Genomic DNA, 25,691 nt, shown 5'->3' on the forward strand with positions numbered 1-25,691 from the left:
AGAGAGGGAGGGAGAGGAGAGGTCGATGGGGAGAGAGAGGGGGAGGAGAAAGAGGAGGGAGTGAAACAGGGAGAGCGGGAGGTTGGGGGATCGATAGCGAGATGGAGAGTGGAAGACAGAGCATAGAAGGAGTATGTTAAGTGGGATGGCCACTCAAACCTTTGTTTTTTTACACTCTTAAAAGCCTCCTGATGTTTGCTGATGTTCCATCATTTTAGCTGACAGTCAGTGTTCCTTAATAACCCGCTGGAGTCTAAGGGCCTGGGTCTGGGTTTCTACTAAGCTAACATATGGAATTGTTTTAATATGGTCATACCAAGCTATGTGATTATTTGATGAAGCATTGAATTTGGCCTTACTGCTATTAGCCCATAGAAACACATTGAATAACATATTCATCCATGGAGAAAAAAAACGATAGTCAAAAGTAATTGGGGGGAGGAAGTATGTTTTGAAGCGTCAGCCCATATCTGAGATATATACTAATACTCAGGAAATACTTTTTATGAGTTTTTGTGGTGCCATTTCCTGGTTGCAAATATTCTAATAGTTCACCTAATTTAAATTTATGTGACAAAACAAGCAGTCCTGTAGATAATCATTGTACCGTCGAAACCGCTGTGAAATATATTTTTAGCTGGTTTACAAAGACAAATATGGGAAAGGGGGACATCTAGTCAGTTGTACAACTGAAATGTGTCTTCTGCATTTAACCCAACCCCTCTGAATCAGAAAGGTGTGGGTGGCTCTGCCATAATCAACATCCAAGTATTCGGCGCCGGTGGGAACTGCCTTGCTCAGGGGCAGAACGATTTGTAAGTCGCTCTGGATAAGAGCGTCTGCTAAATGACTTAAATGTAATGTAATGTAACGACAGATTTTTACCTTGTCAGCTCAGGGATTTGATCCAGCAACCTTTTGGTTACTGGCACAACGCTCTAACCACTGGGCTACCTGCCGCCCCTACACTCTAATCCCGGGGTTACCTGCCACCCCTACACTCTAATCCCTGGGCTACCTGCCACCCCTACACTCTAATCCCTGGGCTACCTGCCACCCCTACACTCTAATCCCTGGGCTACCTGCCACCCCTACACTCTAATCCCTGGGCTACCTGCCACCCCTACACTCTAATCCCTGGGCTACCTGCCACCCCTACACTCTAACCCCTGGGCTACCTGCCACCCCTACACTCTAACCCCTGGGCTACCTGCCACCCCGACACTCTAACCCCTGGGCTACCTGCCACCCCTACACTCTAATCCCTGGGCTACCTGCCACCCCTACACTCTAACCCCTGGGCTACCTGCCACCCCGACACTCTAACCCCTGGGCTACCTGCGGCCCCTACACTCTAATCCCTGGGCTACCTGCCGCCCCTACACTCTAATCCCTGGGCTACCTGCCACCCCGACACTCTAACCCCTGGGCTACCTGCCACCCCTACACTCTAATCCCTGGGCTACCTGCCACCCCTACACTCTAACCCCTGGGCTACCTGCCACCCTTACACTCTAACACCTGGGCTACCTGCCGCCCCTACACTCTAACCCCTGGGCTACCTGCCGCCCCTACACTCTAATCCATGGGCTACCTGCCGCCCCTACACTCTAATCCCTGGGCTACCTGCCGCACCTACAATCTAACCCCTGGGCTACCTGCCGCCCCTACACTCTAATCCCTGGGCTACCTGCCGCCCCTACACTCTAATCCCTGGGCTACCTGCCACCCCTACACTCTAACCCCTGGGCTACCTGCCGCCCCGACACTCTAACCCCTGGGCTACCTGCCGCCCCTACACTCTAACACCTGGGCTGCCTGCCGAGCTTCTTAGACTTGCTTTCAATGAGAATATAGATCTATATAAGTCACACTTCTATGTGAATTTCGTCAGGATGCCCAAAAAGATCGATATTGCAGCTTTAACCCCTTTTTTACATTGGTACTGAAGTACTCAATCAATCAATCAATGAAATTTTATTTATATAGCCCTTCGTACATCAGCTGATATCTCAAAGTGCTGTACAGAAACCCAGCCTAAAACCCCAAACAGCAAGCAATGCAGGTGTAGAAGCACGGTGGCTAGGAAAAACTGCACTGAAGTACTGCCATTAATACTTACTGCACTGAAGTACTGCCAATAATATTTACTGCACTAAAGTACTGCCATTAATATTTACTGCACTGAAGTACTGCCATTAATATTTACTGCACTGACGTACTGCCAATAATATTTACTGCACTGAAGTACTGCCATTAATATTTACTGCACTGAAGTACTGCCAATAATATTTACTGCACTGAAGTACTGCCAATAATATTTACTGCACTGAAGTACTGCCATTAATATTTACTGCACTGAAGTACTGCCATTAATATTTACTGCACTGAAGTACTGCCACTGATATTTTAACTGGTTCCGGGTTCGTTTCACACGAGCTTTATGAGGCTTGTGGGTGAGTAGGGCAAAACAACGTGTTTGTGATTGTCTCTGCTTTCGATGGTGATGTCATTCGTTTATAGCCCCAACAGACACAACGGACAGTACAGACATTTCATTAGAAGGCCGATTTTCAGGATGGGTCCTGGTCTGACAAACACTGTAACCACATGCGGAAGGCTGACATCGGTGCATGGAGACGCAGCCCACGCAAAGAAAGGGTTACTAAATGCTCAGACTGTGTGTGTGTGTGTGTGTGTGTGTGTGTGTGTGTGTGTGTGTGTGTGTGTGTGTGTGTGTGTGTGTTCATATGTGTGTGACTGTGTGTGTGTGTGTGTGTGTGTGTGTGTGTGTGTGTGTGTGTGTGTGTGTGTGTGTGTGTGTGTGTGTGTGTGTGTGTGTGTGTGTGTGTGTGTGTGTGTGTGTGTGTGTGTGTGTGTGTGTGTGTGTGTGTGTGTGTGTGTGTGTGTGTGTGTGTGTGTGTGTGTGTGTGTGTGTGTGTGTGTGTGTGTGTGTGTGTGTGTGTGTGTGTGTGTGTGTGTGTGTGTGTGTGTGTGTGTGTGTGTGTGTGTGTGTGTGTGTGTGTGTGTGTGTGTGTGTGTGTGTGTGTGTGTGTGTGTGTGTGTGTGTGTGTGTGTGTGTGTGTGTGTGTGTGTGTGTGTGTGTGTGTGTGTGTGTGTGTGTGTGTGTGTGTGTGTGTGTGTGTGTGTGTGTGTGTGTGTGTGTGTGTGTGTGTGTGTGTGTGTGTGTGTGTGTGTGTGTGTGTGTGTGTGTGTGTGTGTGTGTGTGTGTGTGTGTGTGTGTGTGTGTGTGTGTGTGTGTGTTCATGTGCGTTACCGATGAAGCCGAGTTGGGAGAACTCAAGGATCATCCAGTCCTCAGAGGAGAGCTGTAGGGCAAAGTTCTTCATGGTGGCAAAGTAGTTTGGTTTGGCCACAATGTCATCCTCCAACTGAGGTGAAGGTGGTGTGTTGGGGGAGAAAGAGTGACTGGTGAGGTGAGAGGCTTGCAGGGGTTCAGCCATCACACATACAGCTGACAAACATAACAGCATACACCAAGTCCCTCTCACTGAGCTAAGCTGGTGCATAGAGGCTACAGAAACACTGGGTGTGTACAGTGCATTTGGAAAGTATTCACATTTTCTTACGTTAAAGCCCCAGAAAAATAAGAAATCCCCCCACAATACCCCATAATGACAAAGCAAAAACAGTTTTTTAAAATTATTGTAAATAATATCACAGTTACATAAGTCTTCAGACCCTTTACTCAGTACTTTGTTGAAGCACCTTTCGTCAGCAATTACAACCTTGAGTCTTCTTGGGTGTGATGCTGTAAGCTTGGCACACCTGTATTTGGGGAGTTTCTCCCGTTCTTCTCTGTAGATCCTCTCAAGCTGTCAGGTTGGATGGGGAGCGTTGCTGCACAGCTATTTTCAGGTCTCTCCAGAGATGTTCGATCAGGTTCAAGTCCAGGCTCTGGTTGGGCCACTCAGAGACTTGTCCCGAAGCCACTCCTGCGTTGTCTTGGCTGTGTGCTTAGTGTCGTTGTCCTTCGACCCAGTCGGAGGTCCGCTCTGGACCAGGTTTTCATCAAGGGATCTCTATGTACTTGGCTCTGTCCATCTTTCCCTTGATCCTGACTCCCAGTCCATGCCGCTGAAAAACATCCCCGCAGCATGATGCTGCCACCACCATGCTTCACTGTAGGGATGGTGCTAGGTTTCCTCTAGACATGATGCTTGGCATTCAGGCCAAAAAGTTCAATCTTGGTTTCATCAGACAAGAGAATCCTGTTTCTCATGGTCTGAGTCCTTTAGGTGACTTTTGGCAAACTCCAATCGGGCTGTCATGTGACTTTTACTGAGGAGTGGCTTCCATCTGGCCCCTCTACCTTAAAAGGCCTGATTGGTCGAGTGCTGCAGAGATGGTTGTCCTTCTAGAAGGTTCTTCCATCTCCACAGAGGAACTCTGGAGCTCTGTCAGAGTGACCATCGGGTTCTTGGTCACCTCCAAGACCAAGGCCGTTCTCCCCCGATTGCTCAGTTTGGCCGGGCGGCCAGCTCTAGGAAGAGTCTTGGTGGTTCCAAACTTCTTAAATTTAAGAATGATAGAGAACACTGTGTTCTTGGGGACCTTCAATGCTGCAGACATTTTTTGATACCCTTCCACAGATATGTGCCTCGACACAATCCTGTCTTTGAGCTCTACGGACAATTCCTTCAACCCCATGGCTTGGTTTTTGCTGTGACACTGTCAACTGCTATATAGACAGGTGCGGTGCCTTTCCAAATCATGTCCAATCAATTGAATTTACCACAGGTGGACTCCATCAAGTTGTTGAAACATCTCAAGGATGATCAATGGAAACAGGATGCACCTGAGCTCAATTTCGAGTCTCATGTTTGTAATTTCTTTGCTAAAAACATAATGTGTGTAGATTGATGATGATATATTTTTTCAATCCATTTTAGAATAAGGCTGTAACGAAACAAAATGTGGGAAAAGTCAAGGGGTCCAAATACTTTCTGAATGCACTGTACATAAGGTCTATGGTTGTGTACATTCTATAGGCACTAGGATGTCTGTGGCCTACAACAGTAAAGTCAACTACACAGTGTTAATGACAGCACTCAGTACCTCTGTCATCCCCTGGAGACAACGTCAACACAGAATGGAACATTAAAACATCAACCAGAACACAAACAAACAAACAAACGACAGATGGGGTTAACAGAAGAAGAAATGAGATTTAATGTGGTAGCTCATCATATCTATGTATGCTTGTGATCTATGGGAATGAGGGAGGGATCAGCAGGTGGTATGATATAACAGACAGAACAACCTGTACAGTATCACAGTACCTCTGATCTTCACAAGGAGGGAAAATACTGCCCAACTCTGAAAAGAGCATGCAACTCCATCTCTCTCCGTCCTGCTCTTCTGACCCACACACAATTGAAAATGGCCTTGTTTGATGTAAAGAACATGCCCAAATTGGGAACGCATTGTTCCAAACTGCAGACTCATCACTGTTTCCGTGGTAACGAATAATCTAATGCTGAAGTAAGTGTGTGTGTGTTGGTACTAGGTGTACTACAACTCTGCCCCACACACATACTGCTCCTGCTGGTCACATTCTAACGTGTTGCCATGGGAACGCTGTTTTAATAGGGCTAGGGACGGAATGTGTGTGCATGTGTGTTCCAAGGACGTACATACCTGGACATAGTAGACTCCTTTGCTCACAGCATACATCATGAGGAAGGAATAGTCCAGATTCTGCTTGGTCCTCCATCTACAACACACACACGATTAGGAATCATTTCCTCCTACCCTGTTGCTAAATGACTGATGTATGGTGGCTAGAGGGAGCAGGTGTACACATCACTGCCTGACAGCAGGTGTTGAGGCTGGCACACACACACAGCAGGTGGGCAGTAGGTACAGTCAATTCTTGCTGTAAGTGGCTCTAATGAGCTCTGTTTACCATGCACTCAGAGGTGGGCACACACACACACACACACACACACACACACACACACACACACACACACACACACACACACACACACACACACACACACACACACACACACACACACACACACAAAAATAATAGTGCACACACACACACACACACATCAGCTGTATTAATCTTTCCATCTTTCACTGAAAGAGAGGGAAAGAAAGAGAGAAAGAGAGAAAGAAAGAGAGAAAGAAAGAACAGTGGGAAGAATAAAGGAAGAATAAAGGCTGGGAAGCAGCAGGGAGTCCAGCGGGCTTCTCATTAATATTCAATGAGCCCCCTGAAAAAGAATAGTGCTTACAAAGGGCAACACACAACAGGCACACATCAGACTGAGTTCTAACACTGAAAGAGAGAAGGAAAGAAAGAGAGAAAGAAAGAACGAACATCAACACATTTCTGATGTGAGGGCAGTGGGAAGAATAAAGGAAGAATAAAGGCTTGTGAAGAATAGTAGGAAGAATAAAGTCTTGTCTAACCCAGAGCGACTTCATAGTATTTACATGTTCCTCAATAATGCAGTTATCAGCAAAGTCACAGCTAGGGGGGTGAGGAAGGGGTACGTGGAGGGTGCTGTGGGATTATTTAAGATACCCTTTGGAGAGGTAGGGTTTCAGATGTTTTTGGATTGGCAGAAACTATTCAGGAAAGCTGGTTCCACCATTGAGGTGCCAGGACAGAGAAGAGCTTGGACTGGGCTGAGCGGGAGCTGCCCTCCCATAGGGTGGGAGAGCCAACAGACCAGGGGTGGCAGAACGGAGTACTCGGGTTGGGGTGTAGGGTTTGAGCAGAGCCTTAAGGTTCCTCTTCCTGCCCATAGGCAAGTCTTGTAGTGGATGCAAGTATTGACTGGAGGTCAATGTGTGGAGGAGCGGAAATCTAGGGAAATATGTAGTGTGTGGAGGAGCGGGGTGACTTGGGAAATCTAGGGAAATATGTAGTGTGTGGAGGAGCGGGGTGACTTGGGCAATCTAGGGAAATATGTAGTGTGTGGAGGAGCGGGGTGACTTGGGAAATCTAGGGAAATATGTAGTGTGTGGAGGAGCGGGGTGACTTGGGAAATCTAGGGAAATATGTAGTGTGTGGAGGAGCGGGGTGACTTGGGAAATCTAGGGAAATATGTAGTGTGTGGAGGAGCGGGGTGACTTGGGCAATCTAGGGAAATATGTAGTGTGTGGAGGAGCGGGGTGACTTGGGAAATCTAGGGAAATATGTAGTGTGTGGAGGAGCGGGGTGACTTGGGAAATCTAGGGAAATATGTAGTGTGTGGAGGAGCGGGGTGACTTGGGAAATCTAGGGAAATATTGAACACCAGACGGGTGGCGTTCTTGTTAAGTTGCAGGGATTTGATGGCACAAGCCGGGAGCCCAGCCAACAGCAAGATGGAGTAGTCCAGATGGATGATGACAAGCGCCTGAATTAGGACCTGCACCACTTCCTGTGTGACGGTACGTGGTACTCTACGGATGTTGTAGAGCATGAACCTGCAGGAGCGAGTCACTGCTGTGATGTTTGCAGAGAACGACAAGGTGTTGTCCAGGGTCACATCAAGGTTATTTGCACTCTGGGAGGGGGCACTGTGGAGTTGTCAACCGTGATGAAGAGGTCTTGAAGTGGACAGGCCTTCAGTGGGAGGAAGAGCAGCTCCGTCCTGTCAAGGTTGAGCTTGAGGTGGTGGGCCGTCATCCAAGCTGAGATATCTGCAGGCACGTAGTGATGGGTGTCGCCACCTGGGTGTCAAAAGGGTGGAAAAAGAAAAGTAGTTGAGTGTCATCCAGATAGCAATGACAGGAGAGACCATGTGAGGATATAATGGAGTCAAGTGACTTGGTGTAAAGAGAGAAGAGGAGAGGGCCTAGAACCGAGCCCTGGGGGTCACCAGTACTGAGAGTACGTCGAAAAGTAGTCTGATGAAGAGAGAGCAGCTGGAGTAGCAGTGTTCTCTGGGTTGATCCATGTCTCTGTCAGGGCCAAAAAGTCTAGGGACTGAAGGGCAGCATAGGCTGAGATGAACTCAGCGTTCTTGACCGCAGATCAGCAGTTCCAGGTATTCCACATGGGTTGTGCACGCAGGGTACATTAAATTAGAAGGGTTGCAGCTAAGGGGTGCGGAGTGTCTGTAAATCCTACAGTGAGAGGAGCGAACAGGTACAGAAAACACACACACATAGTTGACGAAAAGAACTACAAAAAAGCTAAATAAAGTAATCAGAAAACTAGGTAAGATACTTAATTGAGAGAGTGGTGTGGACGATTAAAAAGTAGATGGCCCGAGACAGTACTAAACAACAACACGAAAATTATACTTATCACTCCTGGAGATATCAGGAGTCCTCTATAGGATGAAGCAGGTAGCCTAGTGGTTAGAGTGTTCGGGCAGTGACCAAAAGGTTGCAAGATCGAATCCCCAAGCTGACAAGGTAAAAATCTGTCGTTCTGTCCCTTTTTAAATTTTTAATTTCACTTTATTTAACTAGGTAGGCTAGTTGTGAACAAGTTCTCATTTGCAACTGCGACCTGGCCAAGATAAAGCATAGCAATTCGACACATACATACAACAACACAGAGTTACACATGGAATAAACAAAACATAGTCGATAATATAGTAGAACAAAATAAAAGAAAAAGTCTATATACAGTGAGTGCAAATGAGGTAAGATAAGGGAGTAAAGGCAATAAATAGGCCATGGTGGCGAAGTAATTACAATATGGCAATTAAACACTGGAATGGTAGATGTACAGAAGATGAATGTGCAAGTAGAGGGGTGCAAAGGAGTAAGATAAATAAATAAATACTGTATTGGGATGAGGTCGGTAGATAGATGGGCTGTTTACAGATGGGCTATATACAGGTTATGTATCCGTTATTTTACAGGTAAGTAGACAGAGAACACGTTCTCATTTGCAGCAACGACCTGGAGAATAGTTATAAGGGAGAGGAGGGGGATGAATGAGCCAATTGTAAACTGGGGATTATTAGGTGACCATGATGGTTTGAGGGTCAGATTAGGAATTTAGCCAGGACACCAGGGGTTAACACCCCTACTCTTACAATAAGTGCCATGGGATCTTTAATGACCTGAGAGAGTCAGGACACCCGTTTAACATCCCATCCGAAAGACAACACCCTACACAGGGCAATGTCCCCAATCACTGCCCTGGGGTATTGTGATATTTCTTTAGACCAGAGGAAAGAGTGCCTCCTGCTGGCCCTCCAACACCACTTTCAGCAGCATCTGGTCTCCCATCCAGGAACTGACCAGGACCAACCCTGCTTAGCTTCAGAAGCAAGCTGGCAGTGGTATGCAGGGTGGTATGCTGCTGGCTACAGGTGCAGTGATTTGTGAGCTGCTCTGACAGCTGGTGCTTAAAGCTAGTGAGTGAGATAAGAGTCTCCAGCTTCAGAGATATTTGCAGTTCGTTCCAATCATTGGCAGCAGAGAACTGGAAGGAAAGACAACCAAAGGAGGAATTGGCTTTGGGGGAGACCAGTGAGATATACCTGCTGGAGCGCGTGCTACGAGTGGGTGCTGCTGTGGTGACCAGTGAGCTGAGATAAGGCGGGGCTTTACCTAGCAGAGACTTGTAGATAACCTGTAGCCAGTGGGTTTCGCAACGAGTATGAAGCGAGGGCCAACCAACGAGAGCGTTCAGGTCGCAATGGTGGGTAGTGTATGGGGCTTTGGTGACAAAACGGATTGCACTGTGATAGACTGCATCCAGTTTGTTGAGTAGAGTGGTGGAGGCTATTTTATAGATGACATCGCCGAAGTCGATGATCGGTAGGATGGTCAGTTTAAGAGGGTATATTTGGCAGCATGAGTGAGGGATGCTTTGTTGCGATATAGGAAGCCAATTCTAGATTTAATTTTGTAATTTTGGATTGGAAATGCTTAATGTGAGTCTGGAAGGAGAGTTACAGTCTAACCAGACACCTAGGTATTTGTAGTTGTCCACGTATTCTAAGTCAGAACCGTCCAGAGTAGTGATGCTGGACAGGCGCACAGGTGCGGGCAGCGATCCGTTGAAGAGCATGCATTTAGTTTTCCCTGCATTTAAGAGCAGTTGGAGGCCACGGAATGAGAGTTGTATGGCATTGAAGCTCGTCTGGAGGCTAGTTAACACAGTGTCCAAAGAAGGGCCAGAAGTATACAGAATGGTGTTGTCTGCGTAGAGGTGTACCAGAGAATCACCAGCAGCAAGAGCAACATCATTGATGTATACAGAGAAGAGAGTCAGCTCAAGGATTGAACCCTGTGGCACCCCCATAGAGACTGTCAGAGGTCCGGACAACAGGCCCTCTGATTTGACACACTGAACTCTATCAGAGAAGTAGTTGGTAAACCAGGCGAGGCAATCATTTGAGAAGCCAAGGCTGTTGAATCTGCCAATAAGAATGTGGTGATTGACAAGAGTCGAAAGCCTTGGCCAGGTCGATGAAGATGGCTGCACAGTAATGTCTCTTATTGATGGCGGTTATGATGTCGTTTAGGACCTTGAGCGTGGCTGAGGTGCACCCATGACCAGCTCTGAAACCAGATTGCATAGCGGAGAAGGTATGGTGGGATTCGAAGTGGTCAGTAATCTGTTTGTTAACTTGGCTTTCGAAGACCTTAGAAAGCAGGGCAGGGCAGGGCAGGGCAGGGCAGGATAGATATAGGTCTGTAGCAGTTTGGGTCTGGACAGTTTGGACCGCGGCATCTTTCCAATCTTTGGGAAACTCAGACGATACAAAAACAATTTCGGCAGATCATTTTAGAAAGAGAGGGTCCAGATTGTCTAGCCTGGCTGATTTGTAGGGGTCCAGATTTTGCAGCTCTTTCAGAACATCAGCTATCTGGGTTTGGGTAAAGGAGAAATGGTGGGGGCTTTGGCGGGTTGCTGTGGAGGGTGCCGGGCAGTTGACCGGGGTAGGGGTAGCCAGGTGGAAAGCATTTTATTTTATTTTACCTTTATTTAAGCAGGCAAGTCAGTTAAGAACAAATTCTTATTGTCAGTGACGGCCTGGGAACAGTGGGTTAACTGCCTGTTCAGGGGCAGAACGACAGATTTGTACCTTGTCAGCTCGGGGGTTTGAACTCGCAACCTTCCGGTTACTAGTCCAACGCTCTAACCACTAGGCTACGCTGCCGCCCCATGGCCAGCCGTAGAGAAATATTGAAATTATTATTATTGAAATGATTTCTTATTGAAATTCTCAATTATAGTGGATTTATCGGTGGTGACAGTGTTTCCTAGCCTCAGAGCAGTGGGCAGCTGGGAGGAGGTGCTCTTATTCTCCATGGACTTTACAGTGTCCAAGAACTTTTTTGAGTTAGTACTACAGGATGCAAATTTCTGTAGTACTAACTCAAAAAAGTTATTCTCTGATAGAGTTCAGTGTGTCAATAGGAGGGCCTGTTGTCTGGACCTCTGACAGTCTCTATGGGGGTGCCACAGGGGTGGGGGTGCCACTCTATGGGGGTGCCACATCAATGATGTATACAGAGAAGAGGCTATTCGATGCTAATGCAGAACACCACAGGATGTTTTTGTGCTGGTCAAGGGCAGACAGGTCTGGAGTGAACCAAGGACTAAATCTATTCCTAGTTCTATGTTTTTTGAATGGGGCATGCTTATTTAAGATGGTGAGGAAGGCACTTTTAAAGAATAGCCAGGCATCATCTACTGACGGGATGAGGTCAATGTCATTCCAGGATACCCCGGCCAGGTCGATTACAAAGGCCTGCTCGCAGAAGTGTTTTAGGGAGCATTTGACAGTGATGAGGGGTGGTCGTTTGGTCACAGACCCATTACGGATGCAGGCAATGAGGCAGTGATCGCTGAGATCTTGATTGAAAACAGCAGAGGTATATTTGGAGGGTGAGTTAGTTAGGATGACATCTATGAGGGTGCCTATGTTTACGGATTTGGAGTTGTACCTGGTAGGTTCATTGATCATTTGTGTGAGATTGAGGGCATCAAGCTTGGATTGTAGGATGGCCGGGGTGTTAAGCATGTCCCAGTTTAGGTCATCTAGTAGCACGAGCTCAGAAGATAGATCGGGGGCAATCAATTCACATATGGTATCGAGGGCACAGCTGGGGGCAGAGGGTGGTCTGTAGCAAGTGGCAACAGTGAGAGACTTGTTTCTGGAAAGGTGCATTTTTAGAAGTAGAAGATCGAATTGTTTGGGTACAGACTTGGATAGTAAGACAGAACTCTGCAGGCAATCTTTGCAGTAGATTACAACACCGCGCCCTTTGGCAGTTCTAGGAAAATGTTATAGTTAGCGATGGAGATTTCAAGGTTTTTGGTGGTTTCCCTAAGCCAGGATTCAGACACGGCGAAGACAACAAATTTAGGGAGGAGGCTTCTAATGTTAACATGCATGAAACCAAGGATTTTACGGTTACAGAAGTCAACAAATGAGAGCGCCTGGGGAGTAGGAGTGGAGCTAGGCACTGCAGGGCCTGGATTAACCTCTACATCACCAGTGAAACAGAGGACAAGTAGGATGTCATAAGGTGAATGCACCAATTTGTAAGTCGCTCTGGATAAGAGCGTCTGCTAAATGACTTAAATGTAAATGTAAATGTAGGATAAGGGTACGACTAAAGGCTATAAGAACTGTCCGTCTAGCACGTTCAGAACAGAGAGTAAAAGGAGCAGGTTTCTGGGCATGATAGCATAGAATCAAGGCATAATGTACAGACAAAGGTATGGTATGAAGAGAGTACACTGGAGGTAAACCTAGGCATTGAGTAATGATGAGAGAGAGATATTCTCTAGAGACGTTTAAACCAGGTGATGGCATCGCATATGTAGGAGATGGAACAACATGGTTGGTTAAGGCATATTGAGCAGGGCTAGAGGCCCTACAATGAAATAAGACAGTAATCAATAACCAGGACAAGGCATTTTGATATTAGAGAGAGGCATGCGTAGCCAAGTGAACATATGGGTCCACGGCGATTCAGACAGTTAGCAGGCCGATGCTAACACGCTAACAAGCCCTGAATAAGGCAGCTAACCCATTGTTCCTAGGCCGTCATTGAAAATAAGAATTTGTTCTTAACTGACTTGCCTTTTTAAATAAATAAAAAGCACACTGAGCACGCACACGCTGTCAGATGTGCGGTCTCGTTGGATGAACACTAATTTCTCGTGGGACACAGAGTGATGGAGTGTGAGGGAGGAAGAGACAGAGGGAGAGAACGACAGAGAAAACAGAGGGAGAGAGAACAAATGGAAGCGATAAACCATTTCTAGAAGAGCGAGAGAGAGAGAAGGGATGATATGACAACATCGATCAGACAGAGGGAGGGGTGTGCAGAGGAAAGAGATAAAACAGAGTGAGGAGGGAGAGAGAAGAAGAGAAAGGTAAGAAAGAAAGACATCATTATAGAGCGAGAGTAGTGTTGTCATGATACCAGCACTTTGATACCGATACCCGGTTTAGTATCACAATACTCGATACCACAGCAAAAAAATAAAGCATATTAGCCAGTCACAGAATGGTACTTGATCCAGACTGTTAAACCTAGCTGCTGCTCTGTTCAATCATTGGCCATCTTTTGAGTATCATTACCATTATGTTGTTAAGTCGAATTGATTGTATGATTTGTTTAATTTATTCATTAATGCATACATGGCTGTCTCTGATTTTTGTATTTATTTAAAACATTTCAAATGTAATCATTTATTTGAATGGTAAACCTCTTGATAAACTGGGTGGAGCCTAGGCCTAACCACAGTACCGCTGAATAGAAGTGTGTGCATGAATTGTGGTATTTGAACCATTTTCATGTTCTACTATCGAAAAAAGTACAGAAGTTTAAGAGAAAGATGTTCCAACAGCAGTGAATGTAGGAGTGAGGGAAAATGGGAGGGAGAGAGGGAAATGGGAGGGAGAGAGGGAATGGGAGGGAGAGAGGGAAATGGGGAGGGTGGGAGGGAAATGGGGAAAATGGGAGGGAGAGAGGGAAAATGGGAGGCAGGGAAATGGGAGGGAGAGAGGGAAATGGGAGGGAGAGAGGGAAATGGGGAGGGGGGGAGGGAAAGGGGGAAAATGGGAGGGAGAGAGGGAAAACGGGAGGGAGGGAAATGGGAGGGAGAGAGGGAAATGGGGAGGGTGGGAGGGAGGGAAAATGGGAGGGAGAGAGGGAAAACGGGAGGGAGGGAAATGGGAGGGAGAGAGGGAAATGGGAGGGAGAGAGGGAAATGGGGAGGGTGGGAGGGAAAGGGGAGGGTGGGAGGGAGGGAAAATGGGAGGGAGAGGGGAAATCGGAGGGAGGGAAATGGGAGGGAGAGAGGGAAATGGGGAGGGAGGGAGGGAAATGGGGAGGGTGGGAGGGAAAAGGGGAGGGTGGGAGGGGAGGGAAAATGGGAGGAGAGAGGGAAAATGGGAGGGAGGGAAATCGGAGGGAGGAAATGGGAGGGAGAGAGGCAAATGGGGAGGGTGGGAGGGAAATGGGGAGGGTGGGAGGGAAAAGGGGAGGGTGGGAGGGAGGGAAAATGGGAGGGAGAGAGGGAAATGGGGAGGGTGGGAGGGAGGGGAGGGTGGGAGGGAGGGAAAATGGGAGGGAGAGAGGGAAATGGGGAGGGTGGGAGGGAAATGGGGAGGGTGGGAGGGAAATGGGGAGGGAAAAGGGGAGGGTGGGAGGGAAATGGGGAGGGTGGGAGGGAGGGGAGGGAAAAGGGGAGGGTGGGAGGAAATGGGGAGGGTGGGAGGGAAAGGGGAGGATGGGAGGGAGGGAAAATGGGAGGGAGAGAGTGAAATGGGGAGGGTGGGAGGGAAATGGGGAGGGTGGGAGGGAAATGGGGAGGGAAAAGGGGAGGGTGGGAGGGAAATGGGGAGGGTGGGAGGGAAAGGGGAGGGTGGGAGGGAGGGAAAATGGGAGGGAGAGAGGGAAAATGGGAGGGAGGGAGGGAAATGGGGAGGGTGGGAGGGAAAAGGGGAGGGTGGAAGGGAAAATGGGAGGGTGGGAGAGAGGGAGGAATGCAATCGACCTTGAGCTCACTTTGAGAGATGCCTGTGGAATACTGAGTACCTGGCCCACTCCTCCATCCCGCTCATCCCTCTCTCCTCTCCTCCTGTCACTAGCAATGCCCAACGGACGTGACACATCCACGAACAATAGCTAGAACAAAGTCATTTTCATTGGGGTGTGAGCAGGGGAGCTGGGCTGGAGAGGTGCCAAAGTGTCGGAGTTTGGGCGTTATTTGAAATTTTCCCAATGTTAGTCACCAATTGAAGATGAAAGGCGGAGAAACTTCCTCTGATAGGGACAGAGGTGACGACAGGGCTCCAGACTGAGTGGGACAGAGGAGACGACAGGGCTCCAGACTGAACGGGACAGAGGTGACGACAGGGCTCCAGACTGAGCGGGACAGAGGAGACGACAGGGCTCCAGACTGAACGGGACAGAGGAGACGACAGGGCTCCAGACTGAACGGGACAGAGGAGACGACAGGGCTCCAGACTGAACGGGACAGAGGTGACGACAGGGCTCCAGACTGAGCGGGACAGAGGAGGACAGGGCTCCAGACTGAATGGGACAGAGGAGACGTGACTGAGCGGGACAGAGGAGACGACAGGGCTCCAGACTGAACGGGACAGAGGAGACGACAGGGCTCCAGACTGAACGGGACAGAGGAGACGACAGGGCTCCAGACTGAACGGGACAGAGGAGACGACAGGGCTCCAGACTGAGATGGACAGAGGAGACGACGGGGCTCCAGACTGAACGGGACAGAGGTGACGACCTCCAGACTGAACCAGAGAGACGACAGGGCTCCAGACTGAACGGGACAGAGGAGACGACGGGGCTCTCTGAACGGGTTTAGAGGAGACGAGCAATGCCCAGACTGGACAGAGGAGACACATCCAGACTGAACAGAGGAGACGACAGGGCTCCAGACTGACACAGAGGAGACATTTTCCAGACTGGGGGACAGAGAGACGACAGGGCTCCAGACTGAACAGGGACAGAGAGACGTGAACGGGACAGAGGAGACGACAGGGCTCCAGACTGAACGGGACAGAGGAGACGACAGGGCTCCAGACTGAACGGGACAGAGGAGACGACGGGGCTCCAGACTGAACGGGACAGAGGAGACGACAGGGCTCCAGACTGAGCGGGACAGAGGAGACGACAGGGCTCCAGACTGAGCGGGACAGAGGAGACGACAGGGCTCCAGACTGAACGGGACAGAGGAGACGACAGGGCTCCAGACTGAACGGGACAGAGGACTTCCTCTGACTGAGGGTTTAGACAGAGACTGAACGGGACAGAGGAGACGGGGCTCCAGACTGAACGGGACAGAGGAGACGACAGGGCAGACTGAATGGGACAGAGGTGACGACAGGGCTCCAGACTGAACGGGACAGAGGAGACGACAGGGCTCCAGACTGAACGGGACAGAGGAGACGACGGGGCTCCAGACTGAACGGGTTTAGAGGAGACGACGGGGCTCCAGACTGAACGGGACAGAGGAGACGACAGGGCTCCAGACTGAACGGGACAGAGGAGACGACAGGGCTCCAGACTGAATGGGACAGAGGTGACGACAGGGCTCCAGACTGAACGGGACAGAGGAGACGACAGGGCTCCAGACTGAACGGGACAGAGGAGACGACAGGGCTCCAGACTGAACGGGACAGAGGAGACGACAGGGCTCCAGACTGAACGGGACAGAGGTGACGACAGGGCTCCAGACTGAACGGGACAGAGGAGACGACAGGGCTCCAGACTGAACGGGACAGAGGAGATGACAGGGCTCCAGACTGAATGGGACAGAGGTGACGACAGGGCTCCAGACTCAATGGGACAGAGGCTCCAAGCTGTGACCATTTAGTTGCATTTTGTGACCCTTTGACTTGGCTGTGAGTACTATGTTTTATCGGTCGCACTGGTGCGAGGTGCACATTCTACCTAGTTACTTCAATCAAAACATATTTTGTGGGCAGATAAAACCATGAATTTGTTAAACAGTACATAAACAGTAAACAGTGCATTATCCTCATGATTCCTGTAATAAAGCTGTTGTGCCTGCCTGTCTGTGTTGGAGGGGACGGCTGCTGTAATGAGCGAGACTCACCTCCTGATAGTATAACATGTCAAACGGAAACGTTACTGTCAGCAGTGCCACCAGGAGGAAATGTAAGTCTGGAGCCCTGTTTTACTGGGTGTTTTCCCTCACCTGACCCTCTCTCTGGAGTCTCCGAAGGTTTCTTTGAGGTCTTTGAGATCAGGGTAGTAGCTGGCAGGAGGAGAGATCACCTCCAACAGACCTGAACTGAACTCTATAGAAAACCTGGGATAGACCACACACACACACACACACACACACACACACACACACACACACACACACACACACACACACACACACACACACACACACACACACACACACACACACACACACACACACACAAACAATTTGTTATTCTCCTTCTGTTCTCTCTAAACCGTCAGGGGAATTATCAGACAGGAAACAGCCATCACAAAGACAGGAAGATGTGTGAGGTTAGGGACAGCAAGTGAGGTCACTCACTCTTTCTCCAGTCCGGTCACCACGCTTTGGACGTATTCTGTGTCCGTCTGCAGAAACAGAAAATAATGTCATTATTTGTATGTCAGTGTGTGTGTGTGTGTGTGTGTGTGTGTGTGTGTGTGTGTGTGTGTGTGTGTGTGTGTGTGTGTGTGTGTGTGAGAGTGTCAGGGGTTTGAGCACAAAAAAATACAAATTGAAACCAGAATAATAGAATGAGCTACACTACCGTTCAAAGGTTTGGGGTCACTTAGAAATGTCCTTGTTTTTGAAAGAAAAGCACATTTTTTTGTCCATTAAAATAACATCAAATTGATCAGAAAGACAGTGTAGACATTGTTAATGTTGTAAATGACTATTGAAGCTAGAACAGGCTGATGTTTAATGGAATATCTACAGAGGCCTGTTATCAGCAACCATCACTGATGTGTTCCAATGGCACGTTGTGTCAGCTAATCCAAGTCTGGTGCATCAGTGTCACTGTTTTGATGTAGCCTAGGCCTACTGGTTGTATGAATTTGTGATCTATCGTCCCACAACTGTCCCAGAGTCTGTTTAGAAAAGGCTATTTATTTCTCGTAGAGAACGACAAGCTGACCAATAGAATAGATCAACTTTTCTACTATGGGGATAGTAGATTGACAGGTTAGTGATTTTTCTGTTTATTACTGGTCTTGTTGTCTGAGGAAAAGTAAATGTGGACAGTTATTCTAACATCTTCAAGACGAATTACCATAATGTCAATGTGATGTTCCATTCTGAGCACCATGGGAGGACGCCCTAATCAGGTTATGCACCCAATGCATATGGCGACGGTAAATTTCTCTTCTATTTTTTGGGGAGAAACCCTGGTGAATGTGTGTGTGTATGTGTGTGTGTGTGTGTGTTTCCCCCCACCTCTCCTACGAAGACTATGATGACACAGTCATGTTTCTCCTCAGGTGAGAGCTTGTTGATGAGCGAGTGTAGCGTCTCAGCCAGGTACGACTTCACTTTACGCTTTACGGTAGGAATACCCATCACCATGGAGACTGGGGGAGATGAAAAGACCCGGGTAAGACCATAGAGGAAGAAACACAAAAACACACAGGCTGAGAACAGAACGTGTTAAATGGGTTAACTAAGTTGCTTTGTATTTTAAGAAAACAAGCATTTACAATGAATGGAGGGCAGAAGTTTAACTGAGGAAAAGATAGGAGAGGAAGAAAGAAAGAAAGAAAGAAAGAAAGAAAGAAAGAAAGAAAGAAAGAAAGAAAGAAAGAAAGAAAGAAAGAAAGAAAGAAAGAAAGAAAGAAAGAAAGAAAGAAAGAAAGAAAGAAAGAAAGAGAGAGAGGGAGGGAGGGAGGGAGGGAGGAAAGAGGAGGGAGGGAGGGAGGGAGGGAGGGAGGGAGGGAGGGAGGGAGGGAGAAAAAATAGCGAGGGAGAGAAATAAATATAGAGAGGGAGAGAGAGAAAGAGAGGGAGGGAGGGATAAAGAAAGAAAGAAAGAAAGAAAGAAAGAAAGAAAGAAAGAAAGAAAGAAAGAAAGAAAGAAAGAAAGAAAGAGAGAGCAAGAGAGAGGGAGGGGAGAGAGAAATCCTCTGCATTATCATTAATAGCAGACTCCTACATTTCCTCAGTGAAAACAATGTACTGAATAAATGTCAAAATTGCCGTTTTACCTAATTACCATACGACAAACCACGTATTTCACCCTGCACACCCTAATTGACAAACAAAGAAAGTATTCTCATGCTTTGTTGATTTCAAAAAAGCTTGTGACTCAATTTGGCACGAGGGTCTGCTATACAAATAGTTGGAAAGTGCTGTTGGGGTAAAACATATGATATTCTAAAATCCATGTACACAAACAACAAGTGTGCGGTTAAAATTGGCAAAAACACACACATTTATTTCCACAGGGCCGTGGGTGAGACAGGGATGCAGCTTAAGCCCCACCCTCTTCAACATATATATCAACAAATTGGTGAGGGCACTAGAACAGTCTGCAGCACCCGGCCTCACCCTACTAGAATCTGAAGTCAAATGTGACCCGATTCAGGAAACTAGGCATGTGTCGCAAGTCACGACTTCACAGGAGAGCCTTTTGAACGTAAAATAAATATGTTTATCAAAATGCGTTTTTTGGCAAAAATGCCTTCTCGAACATGTGAACTTTCATGTGCCTTAATATCAAACATGTATGTCATCTGTAAATACGAATACAATTGTTATATTACAAGCCTAGTTGGTTAGCCACAGAGAAAGCGAGCAACCTTCCTGCTAGCCATGATTGGCTGAGATAATGAGTGGGCTGGACATGCAGAGAGATGAGTTCCAGATGCATTATTATACAATCGATGGCATTCAAAATGGCCTTCTGAGAGATCACTACACACAGTTCAGCTTGCAAACTAAACAGAAACAACACAGGATGTCTTATAAACGAGTTTGCAGTCTGCCGTGAAGCCTTCATCCATGTATACAGGTAAGAATCTAGCTACAGATTCAGATATTATACGTCTATAATTTAGTCAGAAAGTTGTTTTCATTGCAAGCAAAAGCTTGCTGTTAGCTAGCCAGCTGGAGATCGATGGCTGGCTTGCTAACTAACATTAAACCTAACGTTATTTGGTTGCTATGACAATTGGTTTGTATTGCTAGTAACGTTACTCTATTGATTGGGAGTATAGTTCATTTTTTAACTAGCTAACCTTAACGTGACATGTCTAAACAAAAGATCCCAAGTTAAAGCTTGCTGTTAGCTAGCTAATGTTAGTTGAGTGGCTGGCTTGCTAGCTAACATTAAGTTATGTGTATGAGGTGTATGTAACGTTAGTGATGTTTTCTCAGAATGCCATTATGCATTGCTAGTTATAGCCTAATGTTAGCTAGCTAACATTGAACCTATTAGTTAACTTTAGCTAGATATGACAATCGGTTTGTATTGCTAGTTAAAGCTTGCTGTTAGCTAGCCAGCTGTCATGAGATGGCTGGCTAGCTACAGTAGCTAACATTACCTGTGAACTGTGTGTAGTGATCTCTCAGAATGCCATTTTGCATCGATGGTATAATAATGCATCTGGAGTTTGTCTTTCAGCATCAATCAGTAGAACACGCCTGACTCTAATCCACTAGTCCCACAGTTATCAAAAAGAGAGCTAGTGCAAGCAAAGGCAGCAGTGCAGTCATCAACTACATGCACCATTTCTTCATCAGCTACGGAGTTGGAAAACACGTTTGGAAAACACGTGTGGACCTGAATTGTGATAACTGCAGTGGATAAAACAAGAACAAGTTTGTGCTCTGGTATTGTGCCTGGCGGACCGTGCACAAGCTCCACCACAGTCTGGACCTTCACTTCCTGATCACAGGCCACACCAAGTTTGTGGTGTGGTGGCCACACTAAGTTTGTGGTGACTGGTGCTTTGGCCTCATCAAGTTAGCCCTTCAGAAAGACCAGAGTGAACACTTTATCTGAGACTGCTGGTGTTGTGAAGGACAGCACTGTGACAGGGGTCAACATCCCACAGCTGGTTGGACTGGAGGATGGTACGGTGCTGGTGGAAAGCTATGGCTGACAACACCACCAGCTCTGTACTTCAGGCCGCCGCCACAGATCAAGCAGTACCAGCACTTCAGGTAAAAAATGACTTTCATTATGAGGTTATTCTTATCTAAACTTGTGAGGTGAATTGATGTTGTGCAGAGTTATAATGTCTTCAGATTTATTGTTTTCTGTTTTACAGCTTCGATGCTCTGGAGCCTGGTGTTGTCGCCAAGGAGCGTTGGGACTGTCGGGACCAGGTTTCAACTGCTGCACAACACTGACATCCTTCCTCCCATAGATGGTCTGCCTGTAAAAGCGCCATCTGGACTGGACACAGCTAAACAAATATTTTTGAGAAGCTCAGGGAGTTTTGCGACGAAGAGGCTATGGACATCACATGCCCTGCACCAAAGTCAAGGGCAGGACAGAAACAGGCTCTCCGAATATAGATCCCCTTGTTCATGAGTGGTTTGGACGGACCAGTCATCAGTACTATCTGCAGTGCCTCTGTTCACATGACTCTCTTCTAACACGTTGCTGATACTATTTATTATTTATCCTGCTGCTCTGCCACTTTACCCCTGATTGTATGCCTATAACCACCTCGTCTTTCACTGATATCGTTATTGATATTGTTCTTATACATACTGTATATGTTATTTATATTGACACTATCTATTTCTGATATTACTACAATGCAACCAGTTGGTTGCACCGTTTACCCTTCTGTAGAGACCATCCACTTAGCAAGACGGCAAAATATTGATATATAAAATTAATATTGATGTGTGGTCGGAACGTGATTTTGTGACATACCCAAACAATATCATGTGACTGTATCACGTGTCCACCACATAAATATACGGCACATGCATCTGTTTATCTACAGTACTGAACTTTATTTATTTAAAAAAATAAAAATAATTATGAATCATTCCGGTTTCAACTCAGGTTGCATGGCCTTTACTTATGTATGAATTACTATGTGATAAGGTCATGTGTAATGGTATAAAGTATGGTATGTGTGAAGGCATTTGGGCTCAGGTTGTGAGTCACAAATGTCAACTGTTTGCTGATGACCTGGTGCTTCTGTCCCCAATAAAGGAGGGCCTACAGCAGCACCTAGATCTTCTGCACAGATCCTGCCAGACCTGGGCCCTGACAGTACATTTCAGTAAGACAAAAATATTGGTGTTCCAAAAAAGGTCCAATTGCCAGGACCAAACACAAATTCTATCTAGACACCGTTGCCCTAGAACACACAAAAAAACTATACATACAGTACCTCAGCCGAAACATCAGCGCCACAGGTGACTTCCCCAAAACTGTGAACGATCTGATAGACAAGAAGGGCATTCTATGCCATCAAAAGAAACAAAAAATTCAACATACCAATTAGGATCTGGCTAAAAATACTTAAATCAGATATAGAACCCATTGCCCTTTATGGTTGTGAGGTCTGGTGTCTGCTCACCAACCAAGACTCCACCAAATGGGACAAACACCAAATTGAGACTCTGCACGCAGAAAACACCAAATAATGCATGCAGAGCAGAATTAGGCCGATATCCGCTAATGATCAAAATCCAGAAAAGAGACGTTAAATTCTAAAACCACCTAAAAGGAAGCGATTCCAAAACCTTCCATAACAAAGCCATCACCTACAGAGAAATTAACCTGGAGAAGAAAAAAAAGCAGGCTGGTTCTGGGGCTCTGTTCACAAACACAAACAAACCCCACAGAGCCCCAGGACAGCAACACAATTAGACCTAACCAAATTATGAGAAAACAAATAATTACTTGACACACTGGAAAGAACAAACACCATTTTAAATACAACCCATATTTATGTTAATTTATTTTCCATTTTGTACTTTAACTATTTGCACATCGTTACAACACTGTATATATACATAATATGACATTTTACATTTATTTATTTTGGAACTTTGTGAGTTTAACAGTTACAGTTCATTTTTATTGTTTATTTCACTTGCTTTGGCCAATGTTAACATATGTTTCCCGTGCCAATGAAGCCCTTATATTGACATTTAATTGAGAGACAGAGAGAGGTGAGAGAGAGAGACCGTGAGAGAGAGACAGAGAGAGAGAGACAGAGAGAGAGACAGAGAGAGAGAGACAGAGAGAGAGAGCGGGAGAGAGAGACAGAGAGAGAGACAGAGAGAGAGCGGGAGAGAGAGACAGAGACAGAGAGCGGGAGAGAGAGACAGGGAGGTGAGAGAGAGAGAGAGAGGTGAGAGAGAGAGAGAGAGGTGAGAGACGTGAGAGAGAGGAGAGAGAGAGAGAGAGAGAGGTGAGAGAGAGAGAGAGAGAGAGAGAGAGAGAGAGAGAGAGAGAGAGAGAGAGAGAGAGAGAGAGAGAGAGAGAGAGAGAGAGAGAGAGGGGACAGCAGCTATTGTTATACTCCTGGCTATCAGTTGTATTCTGTGTCCTGAAGGGAGGGTGGGAGATATTAGAATAGGGAATACAGACTATTATCTTCCTTAGAGGAGGTGATCCCCTGAAAACCACACTGAAATACTACAGACATATGACTCCATTTGTCCCACACTGACACAACAGGCCCAGGGATCTCTTTCACTGGGGAACAGGGCTGTGCGTGTGTGTTGGTGTTGTATAGTATACTGGTACCACGGTCATATCACGGTGCCAAAACGTCATGATACTTATGATACCAACATTTTAGAATACCGTAGTACCATTTCAAATGATACTACTGTTAGGTTCTAATTATCAGAGTAATAACTCAACGGACACTACGAAAGCTTAAACAAAGTTCAAACAAAGATCCCAAAGGATCGAACAACTGAACAGACAAAGACATGGTTCCACCCATGGTAGTATACAGACCCCACTTTGGGTGGAGTCTCCTCCTTATCGTTCAACATGGCAGGGAGCTGAATGAGAAGGGCCTTAAGGGCCTTAAACGGAGAGTACAGGCCAGTCTGATAGGCTTTGCAAATTCACCGTGACGCAGAGAGGAAACCCCGTTTCACAAGAGGCATGTCTGCAGCTTTACAGGAAAGAAAATGTCTCGTCTCGATCTCAAACGGTTAAAAATATCACCCATATTATCAGAGATACCTTTTCTTCTTTATGCGCGATGTCGCGCGCATTTGATATAATTTCACACACCATGTCGAGGGCCGTTTTTAAACTAATACATACCGGAAACTAATTATTGGTTGATAACAAACAACTTTGTTCAGTCATGTTACCGAGCTAGCTCACAACCTGGTAACTTGATCATGAGATGTGTTTCAAAAGTTTCTTATTGGCCTAATGGAAGCCTAAAGTATAAAAAATATATTATTGGTGCTCCTTACATTCTGTTTGGGGCCTAACGCTTTAAATGATGGGAACAATGTGTGTACATGTTTGGGGGAAAGAGAGGGAGGGTCTCTGTCTTTATGAGGGAGTGTGTGTGAGTGTTTATAAGGGAGTGTGTGTGTGTGTATGTATGTATGTATGTATGTATGTATGTATGTATGTATGTATGTATGTATGTATGTATGTATGTATGTGTGTATGTATGTATGTATGTATGTATGTATGTATGTAGTATGTATGTATGTATGTATGTATGTATGTATGTATGTGTGTGTGTGTGTGTGTGTGTGTGTGTGTGTGTGTGTGTGTGTGTGTGTGTGTGTGTGTGTGTGTGTGTGTGTGTAACAGATGTAAATCCTACTCTCCTTGCGTTGTGTTTTGTCCAAATAAATCACATCAACCAGTGGTCCCAGTTGAGCATCTTTTATTTCTGTTTCCCTTTCATCACATTTTCATACTGGCTGTAAAAAATATAAATATACAATACAAAATATAACGTGTAAATACCTGTTGTTAAATGGGAAACAGCACATTAGTTGTGCAGGGCTTAACGGTATTGATGGCTGTTGATGGCTAAATCTGTAGCATGAAGACAACTGTGTTAGCAGTGGGCTTATGTGACCATTACATCGGTGTATACTAGCTAACACACTTATTTACAGCAATCCTATGCCAAAGCACATCCCAGAAAGCCCCTCAATCCCTAACAGGTACCATATACCCATGCATGTATAAATCAGTAACGTACAGCAAATTTGTACACATTGCAAAATAGAAAATAGAAAATAGAAAACAGTATTCAGAACGTGACCTACCCCTTGCAACACATTTTCTTACTGGGGAGACCTGACGTTCGCGATCTCCCCCTATCTGCAAGCGGGGCCAATCACAACATGCCTTATTGTCATCAGAGTTGAACCAACCAATAAGAATGCTTGAACACTAAATACACCTTTCTTTAGAGGCAAGTGGAAACATAACCAACCCTGTTACATGTGTCTGAGTGTGTATGAGGGAGAGTGTGTGCGTCTTAACTGAACAGTAAAGGTGGTTTCATGCAGTGTTTTCTCCTTATTGACACAATGACAAGCAGATCATTACGCACGTATATTCCTTCCTCCCATTCCTCCAGCCACATCACAGGTAGGCCTGTGCAAATATGAGCATATCAGTCATTCTATGCAGCATTCTATTATAGAGTGTGAAGTTAAATTCAATATGTGTTGTATTGAGTAGAAGTGTGACTATCAGTGACAGTTTTTCTGGGTAGCAGATGCGCATAACATTTAGAAAATGGGATCAAAT

At 46.3% G+C, this 25,691-nt stretch overlaps 1 protein-coding gene and 2 long non-coding RNA genes across 3 annotated transcripts in view; 1 reads left to right on the forward strand and 2 right to left on the reverse strand.

Annotated features, from left to right (window-relative positions):
- Nucleotides 1-25,691, reverse strand: part of LOC118366599 (alpha-1,3-mannosyl-glycoprotein 4-beta-N-acetylglucosaminyltransferase A-like) — a 98,415-nt gene that overhangs the window by 11,978 nt on the left and 60,746 nt on the right. Inside the window, exons 4-8 of the mRNA XM_052493199.1 lie at nucleotides 18,404-18,537; nucleotides 17,510-17,556; nucleotides 17,153-17,266; nucleotides 5,662-5,737; nucleotides 3,278-3,392 (exon numbers count right to left, since the gene is read on the reverse strand). Coding sequence (XP_052349159.1) covers nucleotides 3,278-3,392; nucleotides 5,662-5,737; nucleotides 17,153-17,266; nucleotides 17,510-17,556; nucleotides 18,404-18,537 — 486 coding nt within the window. The remainder of the gene's footprint in view (nucleotides 1-3,277; nucleotides 3,393-5,661; nucleotides 5,738-17,152; nucleotides 17,267-17,509; nucleotides 17,557-18,403; nucleotides 18,538-25,691) is intronic.
- On the reverse strand, nucleotides 900-2,691 carry LOC127915009 (uncharacterized). The gene is made up of 2 exons (XR_008089838.1): nucleotides 1,307-2,691; nucleotides 900-1,242 (listed from the first exon to the last, which is right to left on the reverse strand). It is a non-coding gene; the product is annotated as an uncharacterized LOC127915009 (long non-coding RNA).
- Nucleotides 15,024-16,196, forward strand: LOC127915010 (uncharacterized). Its single transcript, XR_008089839.1, has 3 exons — nucleotides 15,024-15,243; nucleotides 15,312-15,447; nucleotides 15,963-16,196. It is a non-coding gene; the product is annotated as an uncharacterized LOC127915010 (long non-coding RNA).

Source organism: Oncorhynchus keta, chromosome 34, assembly GCF_023373465.1.
Source record: "Oncorhynchus keta strain PuntledgeMale-10-30-2019 chromosome 34, Oket_V2, whole genome shotgun sequence".
In the NCBI taxonomy this organism is placed as follows: Eukaryota; Metazoa; Chordata; class Actinopteri; order Salmoniformes; family Salmonidae; genus Oncorhynchus; species Oncorhynchus keta.